General features: G+C 41.9%; 2 protein-coding genes across 10 annotated transcripts in view; both read left to right on the forward strand.

Moving 5' to 3' along the window:
* The window catches only part of SPIDR (scaffold protein involved in DNA repair), a 1,328,422-nt gene that overhangs the window by 210,060 nt on the left and 1,093,364 nt on the right, over positions 1–24,998 (forward strand). The gene's annotated exons all lie outside the window — the stretch shown is intronic.
* The window catches only part of ASXL3 (ASXL transcriptional regulator 3), a 166,835-nt gene that overhangs the window by 93,231 nt on the left and 48,606 nt on the right, over positions 1–24,998 (forward strand). For 8 of the 9 annotated variants that reach the window (XM_042463164.1, XM_042463162.1, XM_042463160.1 and 5 more), the window contains 2 exons: positions 861–975; positions 13,141–13,262. In XM_042463164.1, coding sequence (XP_042319098.1) covers positions 861–975; positions 13,141–13,262 — 237 coding nt within the window. The remainder of the gene's footprint in view (positions 1–860; positions 976–13,140; positions 13,263–24,998) is intronic. The other variant, XM_042463169.1, reaches the window with a different exon arrangement.

Genomic DNA, 24,998 nt, shown 5'->3' on the forward strand with positions numbered 1-24,998 from the left:
GAATCGTAGAGTTGGAAGAGACCACTAGGGCCATCCAGTTCAACCCCCTGCCATGCAGGAAATCCAAATCAAAGCATCCCTGACAGATGGCCATCCAGCCTCTCTTTAAAGACCTCCAAGGAAGGAGACTCTATCACCCTCTGAGGGAGTGCATTCCACTGTCGGAACAGCCCTTACTGTCAGGAAGTTCCTCCTAATGTTCAGGTGGAATCTCTTTTCCTGTAGCTTGCTAATGGTATTCAAAGGAAGTTTTCTCCTATTTGGTTAGCTATTGATCTATTGAGACTGTAAAAACAAATTAAAAAAACATTTAGAATGTAAACACTCACTACCATGTAAATCCTCCATTGTTTTGGCAATCAGGAAATGAGTACTGAGAGGAAGAGAACATAAATATGGGAATGCAGCATTTTCCTGCAGCATTCGTGTAGAATGGGAATGTATATTTAACTAGAAAGTCTTACATTAATACTGTTATATTTCACATCTGTTTGTGTAGAAACTCGCTTGTTTAAAAATTCAGCCATCTAGAGGCCTAAAGCCATTTGCTAATCTGAAGAGAGTAGACCCATTGAATCAATGGGATTTATATAACATTTCACTTATTATTCAGTAGCTGATTTCTGTCTCTTTTAGCTGGAACTGACAGTTGAATTAAGCCCAGAAAAAAGAAATGAGCAGAATTTTTACATATAACTTTCAGGAGGGATACACATTGGAACTTGGCAGAATAGTTATTTCTATCTTGCAGATTGTCAGAAATCACATTTTACTCTTGTAAAGCTTTCTTTTAAAAAGAAAAAGAAAAGAGTTCATTTTCTAAAGTGCCAAGACACATGATCACATTTGTTTATATATAGAAGGAAGACTCTACATGCCCAGCAGCAGATGGAACGTTGGATTTAAGTTGTGAATCAGAATTGGATGGCACTGAAATGGCTGAGCCAAGCAATAGCAATGGAGAAGAAAATGGAGGTAGGCTTTTGGTTGTTTTGTTTTGTTGTTTTTTATAAAAAAGAGTCTTATCGGAGTTACATATTTGCTAAGTCACCTATACATCAGATTTTATACTCATGTTATTTTTTAACACTGCAAATGATTTTGCTTCTTTAGTGACTGTTTTTTTTTTTAAAAATCTACCTTTGTTCTCAAATCTTATTAATGGATCTAGAAGTCATAAGGTATAAAATAGTGATTTTGAGCTCCAGGTCCTTTAATATTTTATTTCTGAAATAATGTTTTTAAATATTATTTCTGGAAATTGGAGTTGAAGATATTTTGACTTCTGCCATTTCCAGCTTCTAGAGAAAATCCAATAATTCAAAATACTACACATCATTCTGGGTTCATTAGTGTCTTTGCATTCATGGTTTGCTTCTTAAAAATGCAATATGATAGAAGCTTTTCCTTTTGCGTAATATGAAGAGTGTCCACCAACCTAAAACTACCTATAGTGTAGGTTGATGCTGTATCATTTAAGAACTAAAAATGTCAGTGATTCATATGTTTCCATTAAACATAACTGTATGTAACTAAAATCCTCTGAAACAATCATTTATATTAATTTCATTTTCCTTTCAATATTTAACTTTTATTTCATTAATTAATTTATTAATTTTCTGTTTTATAACAAATTGCTAAATATTTGATTACCTAATTATTTATTGATTTTTGTATTTAAGATAGAAATTCTATGGAAGGAAATAATACTGACCATACATAAAATGGTAGTTTTTGTAGACAATAAATAAAACATAATTATCTAATATTCTGAGTGTCATTTTGTGTAAATAGACTTTGTGAAGTGCATCTGTGTCATCCAGACATGTTAGTCATTAGCCATGCTTGAGTCTAGCTTGGATTTTAGTACAAATGAGAGGTACTGTATAGTCCAAAGTATATGAGTGTAGGGGTTGTATCAGGTTATAAAAGGTTGCTGTATTCCATTTTTCAGCAGCAGTTGATATATAGGGGTAGAGGCAGACTACAGATGCTAAGCCAGAATTCTAAATAATTCTAGCTATTGTAACAAAACGAGCATACTGATGCATGTTGTTCAATTATTTTTGCTTGGCTTCTTTTGCAAGGGTGAATGGTGAAACAAATCTTTGTCTTTCTCTTTGTGTTTCTTTAGTGCAGGAGTGGGCAAAGGTAACTTCACCTTTGGGCTATATGTGATTCCCAAAACCTGTTTTCAGATCCTCCATATTACCAGTGCGCCCTAGAAATTACATACTTTAAAAAAAGACACTAATTTCATCAGAAAACTGCTAAAAATATCATAGTCAGTGAAGAATGAGAAGTTACTAATTATCATATTGACTATACAGTTGGCCCTTGGTATTCATGGGGGATCTGTTCCATACCCCCCACGGATACCAAAATTCAAAGATGCTCAAGTCTCAATGTCCCCAATGGCGGTGTGTGCACATGATTGTTGCCATCATTAGGGACAAGCCTGTCCCCCCACCCTCCGCTCTTTGAAAAGCAGAGCTGCTGGTTGGAGAGGAGGAGGAAGAAGGAAAAGAGAGGGGGAGGGAGGGAGGGTGCAGCTCTGTTTCCATGTCGAATCTGGTGTTGGCTTTGGTACCAGCAGACATGGGGATTCCCCCCTGGGGTGGAGGGGACCCTCTCCTCACCCCATCCCATGCTGTTTGGCCCCAGCCCTCCTGGGGGCATGCGGAGGGCCCAGCTGGTCCCCCCCCCCCCCCCCACAGGTACCCTTTTCTGCTGCTGGGCACCCCACTCCGGTGAGCCACAGCTGCTCCTTACTTTACTGCCATGTGAACCATCTGAGAAGCCCACCAGTCACCCTGTCTGAGGCAGAAATGAGGTATCTGATTGCAGATGACCCATTTCTGCATAGACAGCGACGGGGGTGGGGGGGAATTCTCAGATCCTTCACATGGGATGAATGGGGGTTTTCTCAGATGGTTGACACGCTGGCAAGGTAAGGAGCATGGGGGGAGCTGTCTGAACATCCCAGGTTTTACCATAGAGTTTCTTAGAAACTTCATGCGAAACCAAGGCTATTTTACACCAAGATAAAGACGCTTTATTCCAGAGTTAGACCAGATACTCCAGATCTGAATCTTACTGGCAGAATCAGGTCCTATCTTATCATGAGGGTTTGACCTGCATCATCTAAACTAGATTACTCCAAGCTGGGGAAAAGCCAGATGATTTGGCACATCTGGTTCCCACACCTTACTGTTTAGATGACGCATGGAACCAAAATGGACAAAACACAAATGGACAATTCTCCAGTGTAAAAAGAGTCCCCAGTTGCTCTTATTCAGGTCAGAAATGCTGGAGAATCCTCTGCATTCCAGTGCAGAGATGGGGGGGGATGAGCATTGGCAGCATGCGGAAGAGGTCAGAAGCAGGAATCCTCAGGTGAGCAAGCTGCTGACGTCTTTCAACCTGGAAATTCCAACTCTCACCACAGCACTGTCACTTTAAACTTGGGAAAGTTCCTCTGAAACATACTGCATTTTAACAGGACTCAGGGGCTGTACAGATTGCCCCGAAGGGGCAGAGGGAGGCCACCCCTTTCCTGGCCGGATTGGAGCCATGGAAATCTCATGCTGTGGCCCCAATCTGGCCTCTGAAGAGCGCAAAAAGGAGCCGCAAAATGGCTCCTTTTTGCGCCCCCCCAAGGAGTGCCATAGCCAGGTCGGTGTGGCTCTATGGTGCCCCTTTTGTGCTGTGTCATTTGGATGCAGCGCCAGAGGTGTGTCACAATGGTATGTGCTATGTGGAGTAGTGCGTGCCATCATGGCACCATGGGGTGGAGTTAGGACAAGCATTGTCAAGATGCTGAGCCCTGACTCCGCCCACAAGCTGGCACAAAGTGCCTGTCTGTACAGGCCCTCTGTCAAGACAGGAGGGGAAGTGTACAGACAGCACTAGCTTGTATTGGCCTGTTGTGAATGCTGGTTGTGCGGCCAAATTATCCTCCCTGTAGATCTGGAAGCCTCCATAGCAAGGTGTGTTTTCCCATCAGCGTGAACATGTGTGTGACATTAAAAGTTAAATTACTCACATTGGCCTGAAATTGCAACTTTTTGCAATGGTTATTCATCATATTTTGAACATGAGGGCCAACTTGTTATGACTGGTATATTGGGTAAAATGTACCCCATATTTATGTATACAATTGGCCCTCCATTTGTGAATTTGAATGTTCGTGACTTTGCCTGTGTGTGAAAGGCAGCTGTGCTCCCCACCATGCGTGCCCATCTCCTCCTCTCTGTCCCAGGGAAAAGCCCAGGACAGAGAAGCCAGGAAGGGCACATGTGTGGTGCTCCTTCTTCATCCCGGGCTTTCCCCAGGGGAAAAGACCAGGATGAAACAGCTGAGAAGGAGCAGCTGGGAAGCTAGGAAGGGCATGCTTATACTCCTCCACCGCCTCTGTCCTGGTCTTTTCCCCTGGGGAAAAAGCCCAGGACAGAGCAGCTGGGAATGCATTCTCCTCCTCCTCCTCTTGCATGCTCCTCCTCCTCCTGCATCCCACTCTTTTCCGCAAAAGGTCCAGGACAGAGCTGCCAGGAAGGGCTTGCACCCTCCTCCTCCTCCTCCTCCCTTTTCATTGCCTCACTTGCCGAGCCACCACCTGCCAGCCCTAGGCAGGTAGCCAGCCAGCTGAGCAAGCAGGTGAGGGGGAAGGCAGGGGAATCCCCCCATTGTCCCCCCACTGGCTGACACCAGGCCTGGGGTGCCACTGGCTATGTATATTCATGTTTTCCCTACTTTCACGCGGATCTTGCACCCCATCCCTCACAAACGTGAAGGGCAGACTGTATTTGGGAAGTAGTGATTTCACATCTTCATTCAGCCATGGAGGTCCATTGGCCATTCACTTTGTGTCAGAGTATCCTGTCTCACAAGGTTATTGTGAATGAAATATAAAATAACGAATATATTTGCTGTCCAAAGCTTTTCAGAAGAAGGACTAAATATGAATGCAACATATAACATTGCATAATTACAATGCAACAATGTAAACAACTTGTTGGCATTGTAAAAGAATCCTTCGTCACTTTTCTATGAGCTTTATGACACTAGGGGAGATCCCACGGGAAAACAGGAGTTAAACGCGATTTAAAGTACATTAAAATTTAAACCAAACTTGCAAATTCAGTTAGTTTATCACACTAGGAACTACCCAAGTGAAATAATGTGAAATTGATCCGAACACGAAGCAGAGAAAAACGAAAGCTTTTTTACTTTCAGGTTGTCACATTAATTGCAACATCATGTGATAAACTTTGGGCCTTTCTGGATTTTTTTGGTTTAAATCTAGTTTAACTCCCGTTTTCCCATTGAATCTTGCTAGTATGATAAACTCCTATGTAAGTTTTGGATAATTTCATTTACACAGAAACAGAATTCCACATTTCAGTCCTGTTGAAGGTATCTGTTTTTGGCCAAAGAGCCAAAGAAATGCATGGTCATTTTTGTATGCTTCAGGCAGCTTTGGCCCTGAGCAGCTCCCATTGGTAGCACAGTGGTTAAATGCCTGTACTGTAGCCACTCAAAACCACAAGGTTGCGAGTTCAAGACCAGCAAAAGGGCTCAAGCTTCACTCAGGCTTGCATCCTTCCGAGGTCTCTAAAATGAGAACTCAGATTGTTGGGGGCAAATTAGCTTACAGTTGTAAACCGCTTAGAAACTGCTTAGGCGGTTTGAAGCGGTATATAAATGAAGCTTGTTTGTTAACACTGCAAGCCTCTTTTGAAACTGAAGGCACTGTCAAATATAATTTGGTGATATGATGTGATATGATATGATGGTGGTGTGTGTGTGTGTGCATGATTTAATTCTCCCTCCCAATATACTCAACCCATGGATTTCTATTTTGATCCCAGAAGTAGGGTTCAATTTTTTATTGGGATTGGTGACCTAGACTTCCACCATAGACCACCACTTATAGATACCATGTTAGTGTGTGTGAAAGGAAGATGACACTGCTTCCAGCAGCTCCCTTTTCCCAAATACAGCTCCCTACCCTATATGTTAGAGACTGGTAGAAAGTTCCAAAGTTAAAACCAGTAGGTAGTCACCTGGCAAGTGTAGTTAAAAGCCGCTCTCTGTGTTTGTACATATCTGTCTATCCATACAACTGTTACAGAATATTGTTCTACAGCATTGGTTTCTTTTAATATAAACATGTCATCCTAAAGATAATATCCATATTAATTTTCCCACAGGGGCACTTGAGTGTTGTTAATTAAGATGCTTAGTAATGTGCACAAAATAGCTACATAGTTTGTTTTAAAGCTCTTGTTGGTCCCGGGTGCATACATCTGTTTCTGTCAGTAATACAGTTTAATTCTCCCATTGCTTTTTGTTTCTTTTTAAAAGAAACAAAAATTCACTGGATAGAGAAAAATTGTTCTGATTTTGTAAGTGAAGCTCTAGAGACTGGAATGGTTTAGGTGATTATTTGATATATGTGTGTTGACAGTGCAGGACCATTTATGTCAATACTTGTATAGATCTATGTCACCCAAATAAAAAGTATTGAGTTTATAAGATAGTTTAACCAGTGGTTTATATTTGCATTCTATTCCCTAGGGTGTCTTTTGTAGAATTCAGTGTCTCAAGAATATTGTTAGCTTTCTGCTTGATATAGGCAACATGTGTTAGCATAGGAAAGAAATAGTAATACACGTTTTGCAACATGACCATTCATTGAAAAATTTTGAAATTACTAGAAAGAGAAGAAAATGCATTTTAGGATCATAATCCAAGCCAAGTTCATTCATACTGTTGAGTTTGTTTTAGAGGAGGGAAAAATAGGGTGGTTCAAGCTTTCTTCTATATATCACACAATATTTGCATATCCCTTTGAATCTGATGCCTCTGTGTTTTATCCTAGTTTTGCCACCCACCCACTTTTTTCCTTTTTATTGGTAGGCTTTCTTGAGCACATGAAAAAGTGCCTGTTTGAGACTATAATGGAGGAAGATAATAGTATATTTTGCATTACTGTGCTCTCATGTATTTTTAGTTATAATTTTTTCCTGCCTTTCTTTTGTTCAACAAATGGCCAGTCTCACAGGTAGCAATGATCCGTTATAGCTGACCCTGTTAGCAATTTCATATATTCACATTTTCCAATGACAGCTGCTGATATTGCATGAATCGTCATGATGCATAAATTCATTGTTTGATGTGTTTTCAAGTATATTTCATGAATGTCCAAAGTATTACCCAAAATAAGGAGAGTTGGTTCTTTTCAAACTCAAATTATCTCTCCTCTCCATCATCTATTATATTTTATTTTGCAAATAAATAGAACTATTATGGATTTTAAAAATTATTTTAGTATCCCAAGTGTTAAGTAACAGTTATAAAGAGTATGGGTATGATGTTGTTTATTTAATTTTTATTGGGTTTGTGTGTAGTTATGAAATAAGAACTATTAAGTTCAATGGTTATTAAATTCAGTTACTGTACATGCAATTAAGTGTGCATACAACTGCAATTTTAGCAGCTCTGTAATGCTGCTTTTCCAGCAGATGTTGGTTTGTAAATTGGAAGCCAGACTTAAATAAAAAAATAAATAAAATAATATTATTTCTATCCCGCTTTTTGCCAGCCAGTCAAAGCGGCTTACAACAGGTTAAAATACATCCATATATACATAATGCCCCTCTTAAAACAAGATTAAACAGTGTAAGATTAAAACTACATATTAAACCGGCTAAGCTAAATAAAATCATCATGGGCAGAGTTCACTAGACGAGAAGTCTTATTTGTGGCTGAGCATTTTATTCTGGGAAGGCCTGCCGGAAGAAAGCCGTCTTAATGGCCTTTTTAAAGCTCTCTAGATTGGTGATTTGATGGATCTCGTCCGGCAGGCCATTCCATAAGTTGGGAGCGGCTGCAGAGTATGTCCTCTGGGAGGTCGCTGTCAACCTGGTCTTTAAGGGCTGTAATAAATTTCTCCCAGAGGACCTGAGGGTACAGGGCAGATTGTATGGAAGTAGGCGATCCCTTAGATCTCACTAAGATCTCGAATGACCTTTTACAGGCCAAGGCTAATGGCCTTTACTCTGTTCTCATTCTTCTCGATCTGTCTGCAGCCTTTGACACTGTTGATCACTGTCTCCTAATTGACATACTCTCTGGTCTTGGGTTCTCAGACTCTGTTCTCGACTGGTTTAGATCTTACTTGTCTGGCAGATCTTTTGCAGTAGTTGCAGGGGGTCTGACTTCTTCTCCTGTTCCCTTATCTGTTGGAGTTCCCCAGGGCTCTGTTCTGGGTCCCCTTCTGTTTTCTCTCTACACACTGTCCTTAGGAAAACTCATCAGCTCTTTTGGTTTTTCCTACCATCTGTATGCCGATGACACCCAGCTGTATCTTTCTGCCCCTGACTTTTCGCCAAGGCTTGAACAGCAAGTCTCATCTTGCCTTACAGCTGTCTCGCAGTGGATGCGTCATCGGCGTTTGAAGCTCAACATGTCCAAGACGGAGCTTCTTGTCTTTCCTCCTAAGCCCACCCTTCAACACTCCTTTTCTGTCTCTGTGGACAACATTTCCATTCAACCAGTCCAGCAAGCCCGCAGTCTTGGCTTTATCTTTGACTCTTCTCTGTCGTGTATCCCTCAGATCCAGACCACAGCCAAGGCTTGTAGATTCTTTTTGTACAATATTGCCAAAATCCGACCATATCTCTCCGCCTCTACTGCCAAGATCCTGGTCCATGCCCTAGTGATCTCACGACTTGATTACTGTAATGTCCTCCTGGCTGGGCTTCCTCTTTCTCACCTCCGTCCTTTAATCTCTGTCCAGCATTCAGCTGCACGCATTATCACTTCCACCCACCGCTCTGACCACATTTCTCCTGTGTTGGCATCCCTTCACTGGCTCCCTCTCCCTTTCCGCATTCACTATAAGCTCCTGCTGTCGACATTCAAAGCCCTCCATGGACTGGCCCCTCCTTACTTATCAGACCTTCTTTCTCTTCACCTTCCCACCAGGGCCCTCCGTTCTGGTAGTCAAGGGTTCCTGTCTCAGCCCAGGATTTCCTCTGCCCCATCCCGGATTCGCCCCTTTTCACTTGCTGCCCCTCACTCCTGGAACCTTCTTCCTCCACAAGCAAGAGCCATCACTTCTTTAACCAGCTTCAAAACGGAGCTGAAAACCATCCTATTCAGAGAAGCTTTCCCAGGCATCGCATAATTGTTGCTTACTATCTGATGTTCTGTTGTTGGCTGTTTATCGATCCATTTCCTGTATTCCTATGTACTGTATATGTATTATCCTACTTGTGATTATGTATTTTCTCTGGATAATGATTAACCATCCATTATGAAGCCTTGCCCTCCCTCCAGTCCATCTGCCTTGGTCCAGACCTCGGAGGTTGAGAGGAACTGCTGGACCTCTTACCCTTTCCCGTCACCACTCCCTTCTCCTTCTGTGTCATGTCTTTTTAGATTGTAAGCCTGAGGGCAGGGAACCGTCTAACTAAAAAGATTGTATGTACAGCGCTGTGTAAATTTACAGCGCTTCATAAATAAAGGTTAATAATAATAGGTTGGGCCCAAGCCATATAAGGCTTTAAAGGTGATAACCAACACCTTGTACTGTGCCCGGAAACTGATAGGCAGCCAGTGGAGTGATTTCAGTATTGGTGTTATATGGTCAATCCTTGCTGTTCCTGTGACCAACCTGGCTGCCATATTCTGTACCAACTGGAGTTTCCGGACTAGGCACAAGGGTAGCCCCATGTAGAGCACATTGCAAAAATCAAGTCTTGTGGTTACCAGTGCATGTACTACAGTTTCGAGGTCACCCTGTTCCAGGAAAGGGCGCAGCTGGCGTATCAGCCGAAGCTGATAGCAGGCGCTCTTGACCGTCGCATTCCCCTGATTCCTCATCTGAAGCGACGGGTCAAGAAGCACCCCCAGACTGCAAACACAGTCCTTTGAGGGGAGCGTGAGCCCCTCTAGGACTGGAGGTTGCAGCCCAATCCCTGGTTTGGGGGCCCCTACCCTAAGTACCTCCGTTTTGTCTGGATTCAACTTGAGCTTGTTTTCCCTCATCCAATCTATTACTGCCTGAAGACACTGGTTGAGGGGAGGGATGCCATCTGTCATTGTCGCTGATGACTGGGACATGGAGAAATATATTTGGGTGTCATCAGCATATTGATAACACCCAGCCCATATCCACGGATGATTTCTCCCAGCGGCTTCATATAGATGTTAAATAGCATCGGGGGCAGGATGGCGCCTTGAGGGACACCACAATTAAGCATGCATGCATCTCCCCATCCCTTGTCTGTAGTTATTTTCTTCCTTCCCTTTAAAGTGTTTGTTATTGTCCTGTATTACATCCACGTCAATGCAAACTAGTTTCTGTCTGATTTGCATCCCCCTCAAACAACATTTTTAATCTCTACTTTACAAGGGATCCATAGTTAGCCTTAACTGTAATATCAGTTGTTGTGCATGAAATGTGAAACCATGTTTATTACTGGGGAGAGAAGAATGGGTGTTTGATCTTGATGTTGGCTTTGACATCACAAGCCATAGGAGTTTATCACATGGGAGGAAAATCCCGAAGTTAAAAAGCAGTGCGATTTTGCCGCTTTTTGCATGGGTTAATGTCAGGTTAATGCCAAAGTGCCCCGACATGTTTGAAAACAATCCCACTCTTGCTGGATATTCACGGGATTTAAACCCTGTTTATCCATGGGATTTGGGCACTTTGCCTCCCATGCGATAAACTCCATAGATTGGGAGCATGATATCTGTATCAGATTTGTTACTTTTCCCTTCACAAAAATAATCAAATATAAATAGAGCCGCTTTTTATAAATAAATACAAATATTATGATATTCAATCTGTATGTTTTTAAGAAGCTGGACAACTTTTCATCTGATACAACAACCACATCTGTTAGGAATTAGCCCAGCAGTTAAGTAAGAAAATACCTGTGTTGTATACAGTATTTGCAAGCTAGACTCAGACAGTTGCTTTAAACATAGAATCACCAGTTATGTTAATAAAAATAAGAAGATGATACAAATATGGGTGAGTTAATTTCATTATGTACTTGGAGAAGTAAAAATCCTTTATCATGGAAAAATTAGCCATATTCAAGCTTATACTGTATATTCTAATACTGCAAGGATCTGAAGCATTTTATTTACTGTTTCCCCCACACACCCCATTATAAATTAGATCTTACTTTACAAAATGAAGACCAGTGGAAGTCCACAACATGATGTACTCCAGATTTACCAATTAGAAAGGAGGAGCACCTCTAGTTGAAATCTTGTCCTATCCCTTAGATTATTACTTAGGGTTTTGGTTTTTGGTCTTTGAGATGTTTTTATATCACTCTCCAGTCATATTCACAAGATGCGTTTAGATGAGGAACCATTGATGAATAGTAGGGCATATATTTTGAATGCTGAAAGCTGCAGACTTAATCCCTGTCAATTCCAAAAAAATGGATTCCAGGTAGCAGATGATCTGCTGACCCTGGATAGCTTTTGCATGTATTAGAATAGATAGATCAATGGGCTGACCCCATATTAAACAGCTTCATACTTTCATAAGATAGTGTATGTGAAATATATGTAATAATTCAATGTGCTGTGTAAATAGTAATGATTTATCATTAAATTGCTAAATACCTAGACATGTGTTTCTGAGACTCTTTCAGTGCTCTCCCATACAAATTAGAAACATTTAACTTTACAATGTAATTATCCTTTGATTTAAGAACCAGAACACTGATCAGAATTTGCTTTGTGTGTTGCTGTCCATTTTTCTCCCTGGTTGAGCTTTACCACTAACCTGTTAGTCAAGAAATCTGTTAAGGCTGTTAAATTCTATTATTCCATTAACTTCTGTAATGTTTCAAGCTGATGGGCAACCTTATGTTTTGCTCCCTAGATTGGTCATTTTATCCTTGTTGCATTCAGTTCTGAACTTTATTGCAGAGAGTAACAATACATTTTCAAATGATAGTGGAAGACATTTCACAGATGTTAATTTGTATGTATCAAGGCATTCAGTGAATTTAGCTTGTGTTGGCAGCATACAATTGAAAATGTACATCTCAACAAAACTGAGCTTTGTCTAGTTTCACTCCCAGTGGCCATACAGATGTTTTTGTAGATGTAGATGTAGAAATGTTTTTGTATTCTACCAGGAGCAATAAAAAATGAGGCTGATTTAGGAAGATAATTGTTGTTTTCCTAAGTAAATATGTCTGCAGTTCTTTGAATGGCTTCTGGTGGTTATCTCTCACTTAGTATCTCCTGTGCAAACAATCTTGACAATATTCTAGCTTCTCTGTAATACACTTGTTTTCTTACAAGCAGGATCAGCCAAAAGGTTATTTCTTATTAGGCCAGTTATGTGGCAATTTAAGATCCCAGTTGTGAAATTAAATTAAAATGTGTAGTCTTTCCTATATTCTCAGTATTGTTGTTCACTGGCTACCGGTTCATTTTCGAGCACAATTCAAAGTGCTAGTGCTGACCTATAAAGCCCTACATGGCTTAGGTCCAGAGAGGCCGTATCTCCCCATACGAATCACCTAGAACCCTAGGATCCTCAGGAGAAGGCTTTCTCTCGGTCCTATCACCATTCCAGGCTCTTAAAGAGGTACTATTCCAGTGTGACTCCTCTAGCTGCCTCCTGTTGCATGCTGGGATTGGCAGTTTTAAGGAGGGGTATTTAGAATTCTCAGGCAGAGAAGTTCAGCTCTTTAAGAGCATAGTGTGATAAACATCTTGGTGAGGGCACGAGAGAGAGCCTTCTTAGTGGCTGCTCCCAAACCTGTGGCACTCCCTTCCATAGGAAACTAGGCTGACCCCTTCACTGCTGGCCTTTCGCTGGCAGGCAAAAACATTTTTATTTAAACATGCCTTTTAAGATCTGGCAGGCTTGGTTTTATTGGAGGATGAGGGGGTTGGTTTTAGATTACTATTTTTAACATTGCATGTTTTAAATTTTATATTTGTAATTTTTTATATTTTAATTCTACAATTTTAATTGTTGTTTTAATGTGTTTTATATGTGTTCTTAGCTGCCTTGGGTCCCACTTTGGGAGAAAGGCGGGATAAAAATAAAATAAAATAAAATAAAATTTATTTCTGTATTCTTAGTTTGCCCCAAGCAAGCACCTGAAGAAGTGTCTTCCATTCGGGACTCAAGCCTTACAAATGCACCAATGCAAAGCAAGCTAGTGTCTTCCTTCCAACAGCACACCAAAAAGGCACTTAAACAGGTAAGATAACATTGAATGGTAATTATAACTCACAGTTGTTACTATGTATAGCTAGATTTTAAGGTAATGTGAAGTTTATTGCACGGGCCCTAAAACGGGCCCGTTGCATTACAAAATGAATGCGGCATGGGTGCATACAGAACAGGATGGGGCTAGGGACCGCATTTTACTGTACTGTACACTGGAATGCTGCTGCTGCTGCTGCTGCTGCTGCTGCTGCTGCTGTCGGGCGTTCCAGTTGCGTCCTCCCTCCGTTCCAGAGGGCATGATTTCTGAGAACTGTTCTAAAGTGTATCTAAATATGTTGCCAATGTACTCTTTCAGTGTTCATTCTGCTACCTGACCAGTTAGATTTGTTACATTTTGCATGAAAAATGCCAAATTCAGCATCTGTAGGCATCTCTTTCAAACCCACTATTGCCAGCCCAGGCAGGAGCATGTACAGAATAGAATCATTCTGAAATGTAATGAGACGTCCCAGATGCAGGGAGAGTGGACATGCTAGGCCCCCTTCTTGTATTCCCATAGGCCTCTGATGCAGCAAGGAGCATGCAAGGTGGCACCCTGGGCATGTCCCGAAGAACCACTTGGCTTGCTTATTCCTGTCTGGCATTGTTGCGACCTAGTTTCTGTCTTGAAACCGGTGCAACATTAGCTGTGCCAGTGCATGGCAAAAGTCCTCTTTAGACTGTATAGACCTGCAACGAAATTTTATATAATAGATTATATATGGAAATATTTTAGCTGTACTCATCCTCCTTAAAGGAACCCATGAGAGAGCACATACGTGAAGGCAGCAGCCAACCAAAGATGTTCAATGAGAAACTAGTTCTAACTCTTCTAGCTGTCACGTCTAATAATCTGAACTTTTGAACAATCTAATTCTGTCTCCTCTCTGTACTATCAGACTGTTAGGAAAGAAAATATGAAGTCATTTGCTGACACACCAAGAGAATAAAGACCAGACACAAAGGATTGAATTGAATAAAGACCACTTTATTAACATAGTAACCCATTTAACTGTATAAACCCTGTGAGATGCAAGGAGAGGGAGCAACTGAGGCAGGGCACCTCCCCCAGACTTCCTCCTCAACTTGGGCAAACACCTGAACCCCAAGAACAATCTAATATCTGGGTTGCCAGTCTACCATTGGAAGGCAAATCCAAAGATCCCTCCATCAAATCCCATTATTTAAAGTGAAGGCATGACCCTAGGCCAGTCCTAAGGGTAGTCTCCATCCTTCAAGGTCCAGACCCTTTCCCTTTATTAAATGGATGTCAGAGGTGTTTACCAAAAGTTTACTTATCTCCACCACCCCCCAACACTACCTGCCATGGACAAGGAACAAAGATGTGCTTAGCTCCTTCCCCTCATCTAACTACCAAAACTATATATACCTTCTGGCTCCCCCCCCCTCATGTTCAGAATCACAGTGCTGGTCTCCTCTCCATTGGGCCCAGCAAATGTGGCTCCTCCCCTACAACATGTATGCCCCATAGTTTGGAAACCAAGGCTTAGAGTTGGTCATTTAATATAACATTTGTGAATAGAAAAGCCCATACCATTTAAAGCCTAAATATAGATTTAAAAGCTACTTTAGGGACACATGGGGCAAGAACAATAACAATAACAACAAACCATGATAAAACTTGAAAGCAGTATAAGATTTACATGAACCCCCACATTTGTTGAAGGTCAAGCTAGTTAACACAGCCAGTCATGTGTCCGTCATGTTATCTGTTGGCTGTACATTCAGAGTCCATGTGAAGAAGGATCAACATGTGCGCAGACATATGTGGATGGAGCTTTTTCATTCAAGAGAAAGTCTTGTACCATGCTCGCTTCAGCAACACATATACTAAAATTGGAACAATACAAAGAAGAGGAGAAAGTCTTGTACCCAGTCAAATTCTTTCTTGTATGGTGGAATACTATTCATACACACGTGGTTGCTGCTACATGCAGGGTCAAGTAGGGTAGGGTATGTGACTAGGATGCACAGCAGTCAGTGGCTCACCCATGTGACCCTACTTTCAACCCCTGAGAATAATTCTATGCTTTTTTTAAAATATATTTTATTAAATTTCGATACACTGTAACCGACAAACAAAACATCTCGCAATAATTTCAGCTTTATACCTACACAATACATTCCCCAACCCCTCCCTACTTATTTAACATTCCTTATTTTAATTTAGTCTGTAGTTTAATACCACTCCCTATATCCCCCTAAGACACCTAGAACGATTTCCACATTCTCAATACACATTCCCTTCTGTGACACTTACCCAAAAGAAAACCAGATAGCAAACTTGCTTGACTCCCACGCCACATTCTCACAATTCTTGATGACTGTATTCTAATAATATCCAATTGAATTACCTATGTAGTGCTGTTCCTCAATTTCTATTGAAAATGTCTAATTAATTATTTAGATTCTTCTATTTAAGGGTATATCCCCTTTTTTCGTGAATTTCAATTCTTGTATTTCCTCTCTCACAAACTCTGGCTTATTGTTCCCTATTTACTTAAATTTGCAAAGGATCACATCTCAAAAAAAGAAAGAGGGGGAAAAAAACAGAGCCTATTTAACAATTTCATTGATATAGATTTATCCCTTGTTTTCCTTACAAATTCCCATCATCTAACATAATTTTATACAATTTCATCCATATTTGAGGTCCAATTAGCACTTTTCCCCCATTTTTTTCCCATAAACTTTATGACAGATTCCCAACTTGACCTCCATTTAGAGCTATCTTGGTTTTCCACTTTATGTGATATTAAATCTAATTCCATCATGTGAAATAGCTTTAATCTCCATTCTTCAATTTCTATTGTCTTATCTGATTTCCAACTTCTCGCAACTACCAATCTCGCAGCCGTTAACATATAAAATATAATTTTTCCAAACCTTGCTTCCACATCCCCATCTAACATACATAATATCATTGTCACAGCGTTAAACCTTAATTTAACTCCCAAAATTTCATTAATTTCCGTCTGGACTTTTTTCCAAAAGGTTTTTGCTTTGTCGCATAGAGAATAATTCTATGCTTTTGAGGCAGCTTGTTGTAGTGATTTAATTGTTGGACTCTGGAGACCAGGCTTTGAATCCCCACTCAGCCATGGAAACCTACTGGATGACCTTGGGCAGTTCATACTCTCTCAGCCCCAAAGGAAGTCAAAAACAAAAGCAAACCCCCTCTAAGGTCAAAAGCAAAACCTTCTGAACAAATCTTGCCAAGAAAACACTGTGATAGGTTTACTTTGGGGTCACCATAAATCAGAAATGATTAGAAGGCACACAACAACAACAACCACCTTTTGAATTTAAAACTGTGGTTTCAATTCTGAATCACCTTAATGCAAAATACAATTTGGAGCTATACAATAGTATAACTTCAATATAATTGCATGTGAACTGAGAATGTGCTCAAAAGGCAAAGGACCTCTTTTTTTGCCATAGGCAGTCTCTCCTATTAGCAAGCTGTTGAGGGTAAATATTGTTCACACTTTCTACTTTACCATAGAATGTGCTCCCTGACCTGTTTACTGAATGTTGGCTGAGTCTGCATGTTAACTAAGGAGAAACTAGAGGGTCTTTCCCTCATGATCTGCACCACTTGTTTGACAGCATTGGTTTGGGGGGGGTGATGTTTTGATTCTAAACTTGTTTTACTGTTGAAATAACAAACAGCAGTGCCATTAAAAGCAGCAGGGTGCAATCTGCTTCCTAGTTAGCTTGTTTGCTTTTGTGCTGTGATGGAAGAGAGATAATATTTCCCCACAGGACATTTTTCAATTGACCACATTAACGGCTTAATACTAAAACCATTTTTCAAGACAGAATTTCTGTCTTTTTAAAACAAAAAAAAATTAATAAGTTTATATACCCTGCCTTTCTTGTTCTTGTTGATGTGAAAGTTGGCATAACTACTTAAACAACACATCCAAGCTTTCGCCTGAATTTATTTTTCCTGCTGTTTGAAAGCAACCAACAGGTGATTTCTGTTAAGATAAGACAAATATGTAGCTGTGAACATACAATGAAAGAAATATCGCTTAAACATTTAGACATCTGTATGTATGTGTAGTGTATGTGCCTTCAAATCACCTGTCAACTTCTGGCACCTCCATGATCTTCATAGGGTTTTCTTAGGCAAGGAATACTCAAAGGTGATTTTGTCAGTTCCTGCCTTTGAAATATAGCCTATACTACCTGGTGGTATTGGGTGATAGTCTACCATCCAAGTACTGATCTTGCTTAACTTCCATAATAGACTGGATCTGGTGCCTTTAGCTTATTTAGTATAACTCTTCCAAATTGAGCTAACATGTTTACAGAATATTCAGTTGTAGTTAAGAGTGATGATACACACACACTCTCTCACACACACTTTCAGGTAATTTCCTGGTAGACACTGTATTTCTATGTCAAGAAAACACATGCATTAAACCAGTGATTCCAAAACTTTGGTCATCCAGATATTTTGGACTTCAGCTCCCAGAATTCCTGACTATTGGCCAAACTGTCTGGGGCTTCTGGTAGCTGAAGTCCAAAGCACCTGGAGGACCTTCGTTTAGGAATCACGGTATTAAACCAATATGACTCAAAGTGATGGTCCATGAACTGGTACAGACTGATGTGCCATTGACTCTATTCTCTGAAGGGTTTCGAGGAAAGAAAAGACACAGTTGTAGCAAGTGACACAAATATGGTACCAGTCCCTGGCATACTGGGAAAAGACTATACCAGTCCCTGACATGAGATAGTTTGAGATGCACTCCATTAAACAACTTAGAGCTATTCTGTGCATTACAGAGAATGAAAGAGAAGGCTTGATGGCAAAATTGTAGACTTGCTGTTTCAACCTTCCAGTGCTGAAGTACAGTAGTAAGTTCCTTATATACAGTAAACTAATGAATTAACAGGAAGTATATATTAAATACTATAAAGGCATGAGATCTTTTCTGATCTTGGAAGCTATGCAGGGTCAGCCCTGCTCAGTACTTGGATGGGAGCCCACCAATGAATATTGGGTGCTGTAGGTTATATTTCAGCGGAAGAAACTGGCAAAACCACATCTGAGTCACTGCCTTAAAAACCTATGAAATTCATGGGTTCACCATTAGTCATCAGTTGCAGGCATACACACACAGCTACAAATGAAACAGTTGTTCCTGTGACTTTTAAAATATTATGTTTTTAAAATATATCTGACCACAATTTGAAATGGTACAATAATTATTCCATCACAAAATTCCTCAGTCTAATTCTGCAATTACATAATGGATAGGTTAGCTCTTAGAATCCTAGGAATATTAAGTCTATGGCATGGGAACTATTTGTCCTACACTTTTTTTCCCTGTTACAAATGTACGATCATAAACCTGAACTTCACTTGTGAATTGTGGGTATTCCCCAGGCCAATGTTGTCTCCATTCCTGACAAATGGAAGACTAGCATGAGGAGGAATGTCAGATTTTTCCCATTTGTTCCAGTTTTTGACATTTCCTTTGAGATGGAGAAAAAAGCAATGCTAAAGATAAGAGAATGGGAAGTCTGTCACTTGTTTGAGGAAGGTCACATATTAAGACCCTGCCATCTCCAAGTAATACTTGGAAACCATGGGGACTTGCTGCCATCAGTGTTGAGTAGAAGGGGTGGCCATGAAGAGTCCAAGTGGCCACAAGGTTATTTAGTATTTAGAGAAAGTAGTTTGAGGGCACATCCCAAACTTGATTTTAACTAAGAATTGTGCCCACTGGAAACTTACAGAAGCTTGATTATTTTTCTTTTTATAATGAGGAGACTCAGGGAATGATGGGAAGAGGGCTTTGGAGTAACATCGTTTGTGGGCTAAGTGTGACTGCGGGCTGTATACACTATTTGCAGCCCTGGTACTCTATAAACAATACTGACTAGTTGGATGAATGTTCTGACCTGCTGTAAGACAGCCTCCTGTATCTCTAAGTTTCTGAACCATAACAGTAATGTGAACTGAAAGATAAGGCATCTGCTAAGAAAGTACTGGTTTGAGGAAGACTATAGACGTCATGTTGATGAACTAATTGTCAAAGACTGTTCAGTTGACCAAAGGCAGAAATTGCAAATAGATCCCATCTCATCTGAAGTGCTATCCCATCTTGTCCTCCTTAGCTTGAGTTGTATATCCCAAATATTCTGGTGTGTTTTTTGTTTTTGTTTCTATGTTGTTGTTTTTTAGTGTAAAATATCAGCTCCTGAAACTAGTTCAGCTTATTATAAACAAATTGATTGTATTTACTTGGGATGTGAGTTTACTGCATTAAAGCTTGTTTTATGAAATAAATATTTAAGGGTACAGATGCTTTAGTCATTTTGTAAGTCAGCATGTTTTATTAAGCTGTGTTAAATAAAATGGTTTTAGGTTTGCAGACATATCCAGCTTTTATGTTCAGTACTATAATTCTTTGCCACATAAAACATGCTGTTCTGTAGAAAATTTTAAGGAAGAAATGGGAATAAATGATATTCAGACATAATGTTATTAGTGAAGATCTTGGATGCAGAATGAATTATTGATGATAATGATAAATCAGACACTTGCTTTAATTTGTGGTATTTGAGAATGATATTGACTCAGTCTTTTGTGGAGCAAAATTTCCATTGAAGATAATACATGAATGTTTTGTGGGAGGGGTTGTCTTTATTTTGTTTCTTAGAGTGGGATTGATCTGTACCATTTTTGTACTATCTCTTTCAACATGTAGGCAGGCCATTTATAAACTGTGTGGTCCTGAGAGTTTTGTGCCAAATATAAGCTAATCTGCTGTTATACTGTATATGCATGAAATAATTAGATGTTAAACAGATGTAGATCTGGATGTTTCTATGGATGTGTGCTAAATGGTATGTATTTTCAATTTATGTATATGATACTGACTAATACAGTACATATTATGTAAAACAGGAAGATCATTCTGTTCAACAGTGGAACACACTACTTCGGAGTGTGGTGGGGTCTCCTTCTTTGGAGGTCTTTAAGCAGAGGCTGGATGGCCATCTGTCAGGGATGCTTTTATTGAGAGTTCCTGCATGGCAAGGGGGTTGAACTGGATGCCCCTTGTGGTCTTTTCCAACTCTACGATTCTATGATTTTATGATTCTATGAGTTTCAAATATAAATGTTGTTTGTAGTACTTCTTAGCAAACATAACACTTGATATTTCATAATGTGGGACTTGTGATGGAAAGTACCTCCCGTACTCACTTTTTGCCCAAGAAAATGTCATTTGTTTCTTTCTTATTTCAGTTGTTAATTTAGACCTGGAGTGGATGAGTGCATAAGTGCAATGGGACCTTGGTATCCTCTGGGGTTTGGTTCCAGGACCACCTGTGGATACCAAAACCCATGGATGCTCAAGTCCCATTAAATACAATGGTGTAATAAAATTTTGTATCTTATATAAAATGGCAAAATCAAGGTTTGCGTTTGGGAATTTATATATTCTCAGAATATTTTTGAGCCATGGATGCTTGAATTCATGGATGCAGAATCTGTGGATATGGAGGGCCAACTGTATCTCCAGACTGGTATTGGTTTTGAGCATGACCTGTTATGAATAGTAGTCCAGACGTTGGAAGGTTACTTTTCAGAATATAATGACATACAAAAGCAGTGATAGGATAATGCTATGAGACCCAACCACAGCTGAATTATGGATGGCTTCAGTGTGTCATTAAATTCATTCTTCTAAAAAGTTATTTCTTAGCTATGTTCTTCATTGATTCACAGTGGACTCTAGTGTTTGTTTTTCTCCATTGTGAAATATATCTGTCTTATCTGTCCTCTGTCCTCTACTTTTTTAAAAACAAAATTAGTTTCCAACAGTAGTGTAATGATAAATGTTGAAGTGTAGTGGTTCATCATCACAGCCCCTATAGTGATACCGCCAAGTAGAGCCCCCAAATGCAGAAAGCTGTGTTGATTTGTCAAAAAATCCATGAGAAGCAAGTCTTTTGTTGTGCGAATGATTCTTGCCCACTCAAGAGCATGTCAATTTAAAATATTTTGTATTAGAAAAGAGATTATTCATAACAATACTTCTTCTTTGTGGTCTCTGTGAATCATACAAATGGATTGTACTGCGCCTGCGCAGTTCTGCTCAGAAAACTTCTAGAATCACTGGGCAAAGTTAACTTTGCAACTTTTTGGCGGTAGCTCCACCCATCCCTTATAAGCCCCCTGCGTTCCCGCTCTTTCCCTAGTTCCTTCTTTCCATCGCGTTAGCTACTTGGGGAACTTCGCTCTGTGCTTTCGCTTCTTTCACTGGTATACCTGACCTCGGACCGTTGACCATTCTGAACTATCTCTGGCCCCTTGACCTCAAGACTGTTTGACCTTCCTCAATCTGTCACCCTCGTGTTTCTTGGCTTCTCTCAGCTCCTTCCTCGACTACGGTTTGGATTCCGACTCGGCTAAGATGTCTCTGGCACCATTTAAAAAATGTGATGTCTGTGGGGGCAAGATTCCTAGCCAGGACCTGCACTCCTCCTGCCTCCTATGCCGCGGCGAGGCTCACAAGGCCAAAGTCCTGTGCCCTCTGCAAATCCCTCACTCCTCAGGCGAGGAAAAATCGGGACTCCCACCTGAAGGCTGCCCTGTCCCAGCAGGCTCTTTGGCCCTCTTCTGCCTCCCGTCCCGCCTCTGTGTCGGCACCCTTGGAATCAACACCTGCACCGTCGGCAGCCATGGTCCAGAGCTTCATGACCGAGCCTAGTGCCATTGTCCCATCTAGGGACATAGGGCTCAAAAAATCATCCAACAAGTTCAAATCCAAGTCCTCCAAAAAGGACAAGGCCAAGCACAAGGACTTAGGCTCCAAGAAGTCAGCTTTGGCTCAGGCTAAGAATTCGAGCTCCCGTAAGGATTCGGGCTCCAAATCCTTCAGGTCCTCTAGGAAGAGGCCTTCGAAATCGGAGGAGGGCTGCCTCCGTGGCTCTTCCAAGAAGGCGCACATGAAATCTCCGGAGCACTCCCTTCACGGCTCTTCCAAAAAGGCCCACACAAAGTCTCCTGAAGGCTCCCAGTTGACTTCTAAGGGCCATGCCGACCCCATCAAGCCCAAACGTACACTGTCAGTATCGGCCATCTCCGACTCCCGGCGCACACCGGTCTCAGCCTCGCTGTCCTCTCCACCTGCAACATTGGCATTTCCGGCTCCGATCCCTAAGGTGGTTCATCAGGCTGAGGTCCACCAGCCTACACGTAGTCGAGACCACGAAGATTCGGACCTCTTCTATGATAGCGAGACTAATAGATATTATGTTGCTATTAGTCACGACTCCGTTCGACATCGCCTAACTACATCTGCCACTTCCTCCAGGCCTAAGCCGGTGCCGGTCTCGAAACTGACCCCCATTCCGCAGGAGCCTTCAGTACCGAAATCTCTGCCTGCCGTCACCGCCTCACCTCAGGCCTTGCCTTCTGAAGTTGGTGATGCCTCTGATTCTGACCAGGACGGTTCCAAACAGCTTTTCCCTTGGGCTTCCCTCCTCGACCCTGGTTCTTGGGATGAGACCGGTCATCAGTCTCCCCAGGAATTCTACCAATCCGGCTCTTCCTTGCCAACGGATGATGTGAGTTCCTTCGTGGAGCACATCATCAAGATGGGCAATGCACTCAGCCTTCAAATAACCCAGATGGAGGATGACGCTGCTGACCCTGTAGAGAAACGAATCCATGGCAAGTTCCCCACCCTGGCCACTATTCCCTTAGTGCCGTCCCTGGAACGAATCGCTAGGCGCTCCTGGGACACTCCTGCTTCTGTCTCTACTACCACGAGGAAAATTGAATCCTTATATAGGATCACTCCATCTCCGTCTGCCTGGCTTTTTTCTCACCCCGACAGAACTCTGCCATAGTGGAGGGCTCGCAGCAAGCGTTCATCCCAAAGACCTCCACCTCACCTGCTGATAGGGAGGCCAAAAAGATCGATGGCCTTGCCAAGAAGGCCTACGCCTCTTCGGTGTTGGGCCTTAAGGTGGCCAATTATAATGGCTGCATGGGAGCCTATATCCAGTGCCTCATGGAACGGATCTCCCCGCTTATCCCAGACGTCCCAGATGACATCCAGGGTGTCCTAACAGAAATCAGGGACGAAGCACACTCTATAGGCAGTTGGCTCATCACCTCGGCCCGCCACTCTATGGATTGCTCAGCGAAATCCATGGCAGCGGCCATTGCACTCAGGAGGCATGCTTGGCTACGGTCCTCGGACCTTAATCAGAATGTGAAGGCCACAGTCGAAGATATGCTCTTCGACGAGGCTGGCCTGTTTAACAAGGAGACAGATGAGTGCCTGAATTTTAAATACAGGATGAAGGCCATGGCTAAAAAGCATGGTATATCCACGCCATCTCAGTCCTCGTCCCGTAGGCATTTTGGAGGCCAGCGCCAGTAGTACAGCCAGGGGCAGCTGTCCTTTCAACAAGACCATCCCTATCAGCAGCAGGAGCATCAGAGGCAATGTTATCCCTCCCAGTCCTCTTCTTCTTCTGGCCGTCGCATTGATCGCTGCATGCTCCATCACCCTTTCTCTCTCCCCCTCCTTTTTCAACATTTTGAGGCCCTTTGCTAATACCTGGGCCTTGTTGACTACCAACTCTTGGGTCATAGACATTGTCTGTAGGGGTTATGCCCTCAAGTTCGAAGAGCTCCCACCAACTGGAGCTGTTGTCCCCCCCCCCCCTCGGACAACCTTCTCAACGAAGGGCGCAATCTCACCCATTGATCCTTCTCAAATCCCTAGATCCTTCTTTTCTAGATACTTTACGGTTCCCAAGGCCGATGGAGGCATTAGGCCAATTTTGAACTTGAGACTCCTTAACTCTTATCTGGCCTACCGTCATTTCCATATGGTAGCTCTTGTCTCTATTATGCCCTTACTACACCAGGGCCTGTGGTTCACGACGATCGACCTGAAGGATGCCTGTTTCCACATTGGGATTCGAGAAAGCCATTGAAGGTTCCTATCCTTCACCGTTGGATCCGACATGTACCACTACAATGTCCTTCCCTTCGGTCTCTCCACAGCTCCGAGAGTCTTCACCAAGTGCATGGCTCCAGTCATCACCTACCTCCACCAAAGAGACTGCAGAGTCTTTCCATACCTGGACGAATGGCTTTTTGCTGCCCCTTCCACAGACCAACTGTAGAGAGAGGTTGACTTTGCCTTGTCCCTCATTGCATCCCTCAGCCTTGTGGTGAACTTGGAGAAATCTCAGCTCACCCCATCCAAGCAGTTCATTGGTACCATCCTTGATTCCGAAGACTGCACCACCCATCTTTCTCAAGACCGTTTCCACACTCTCTGTTCCTCAGTCAGGACTTGACTCACACACAGGAGAGTGAGGGCCAGTGATGTCCAGAAGGCCCTAGGACACATAGCATCCACAACGTTTGTGACCCCATGGGGAAGATCGCGGTTCGGACCCCTCCAGTCATGGTTCCTGTCGGCCTTCAGTGTACTAGAGGATCCTCCGTCCAGGTGTATCACCATTCCGAGGCCCATCGCCCAATCCTTCCTTTGGTGGTTCAACTCCCAGAACATCTGCATTGGCATGCCTTTTTCTCCTCTGCAGCCTCAAGTCACCCTGACAATGGGTGCTTCTATGGAAGGTTGGGGCGCCCACATGTCAAATCTCCTCATCAAGGACAAGCAGTCTCTCGAGGAACTGTCCCTCCACA

This window comes from Sceloporus undulatus, chromosome 4 (genome assembly GCF_019175285.1).
Source record: "Sceloporus undulatus isolate JIND9_A2432 ecotype Alabama chromosome 4, SceUnd_v1.1, whole genome shotgun sequence".
Classification (NCBI taxonomy): domain Eukaryota; kingdom Metazoa; phylum Chordata; class Lepidosauria; order Squamata; family Phrynosomatidae; genus Sceloporus; species Sceloporus undulatus.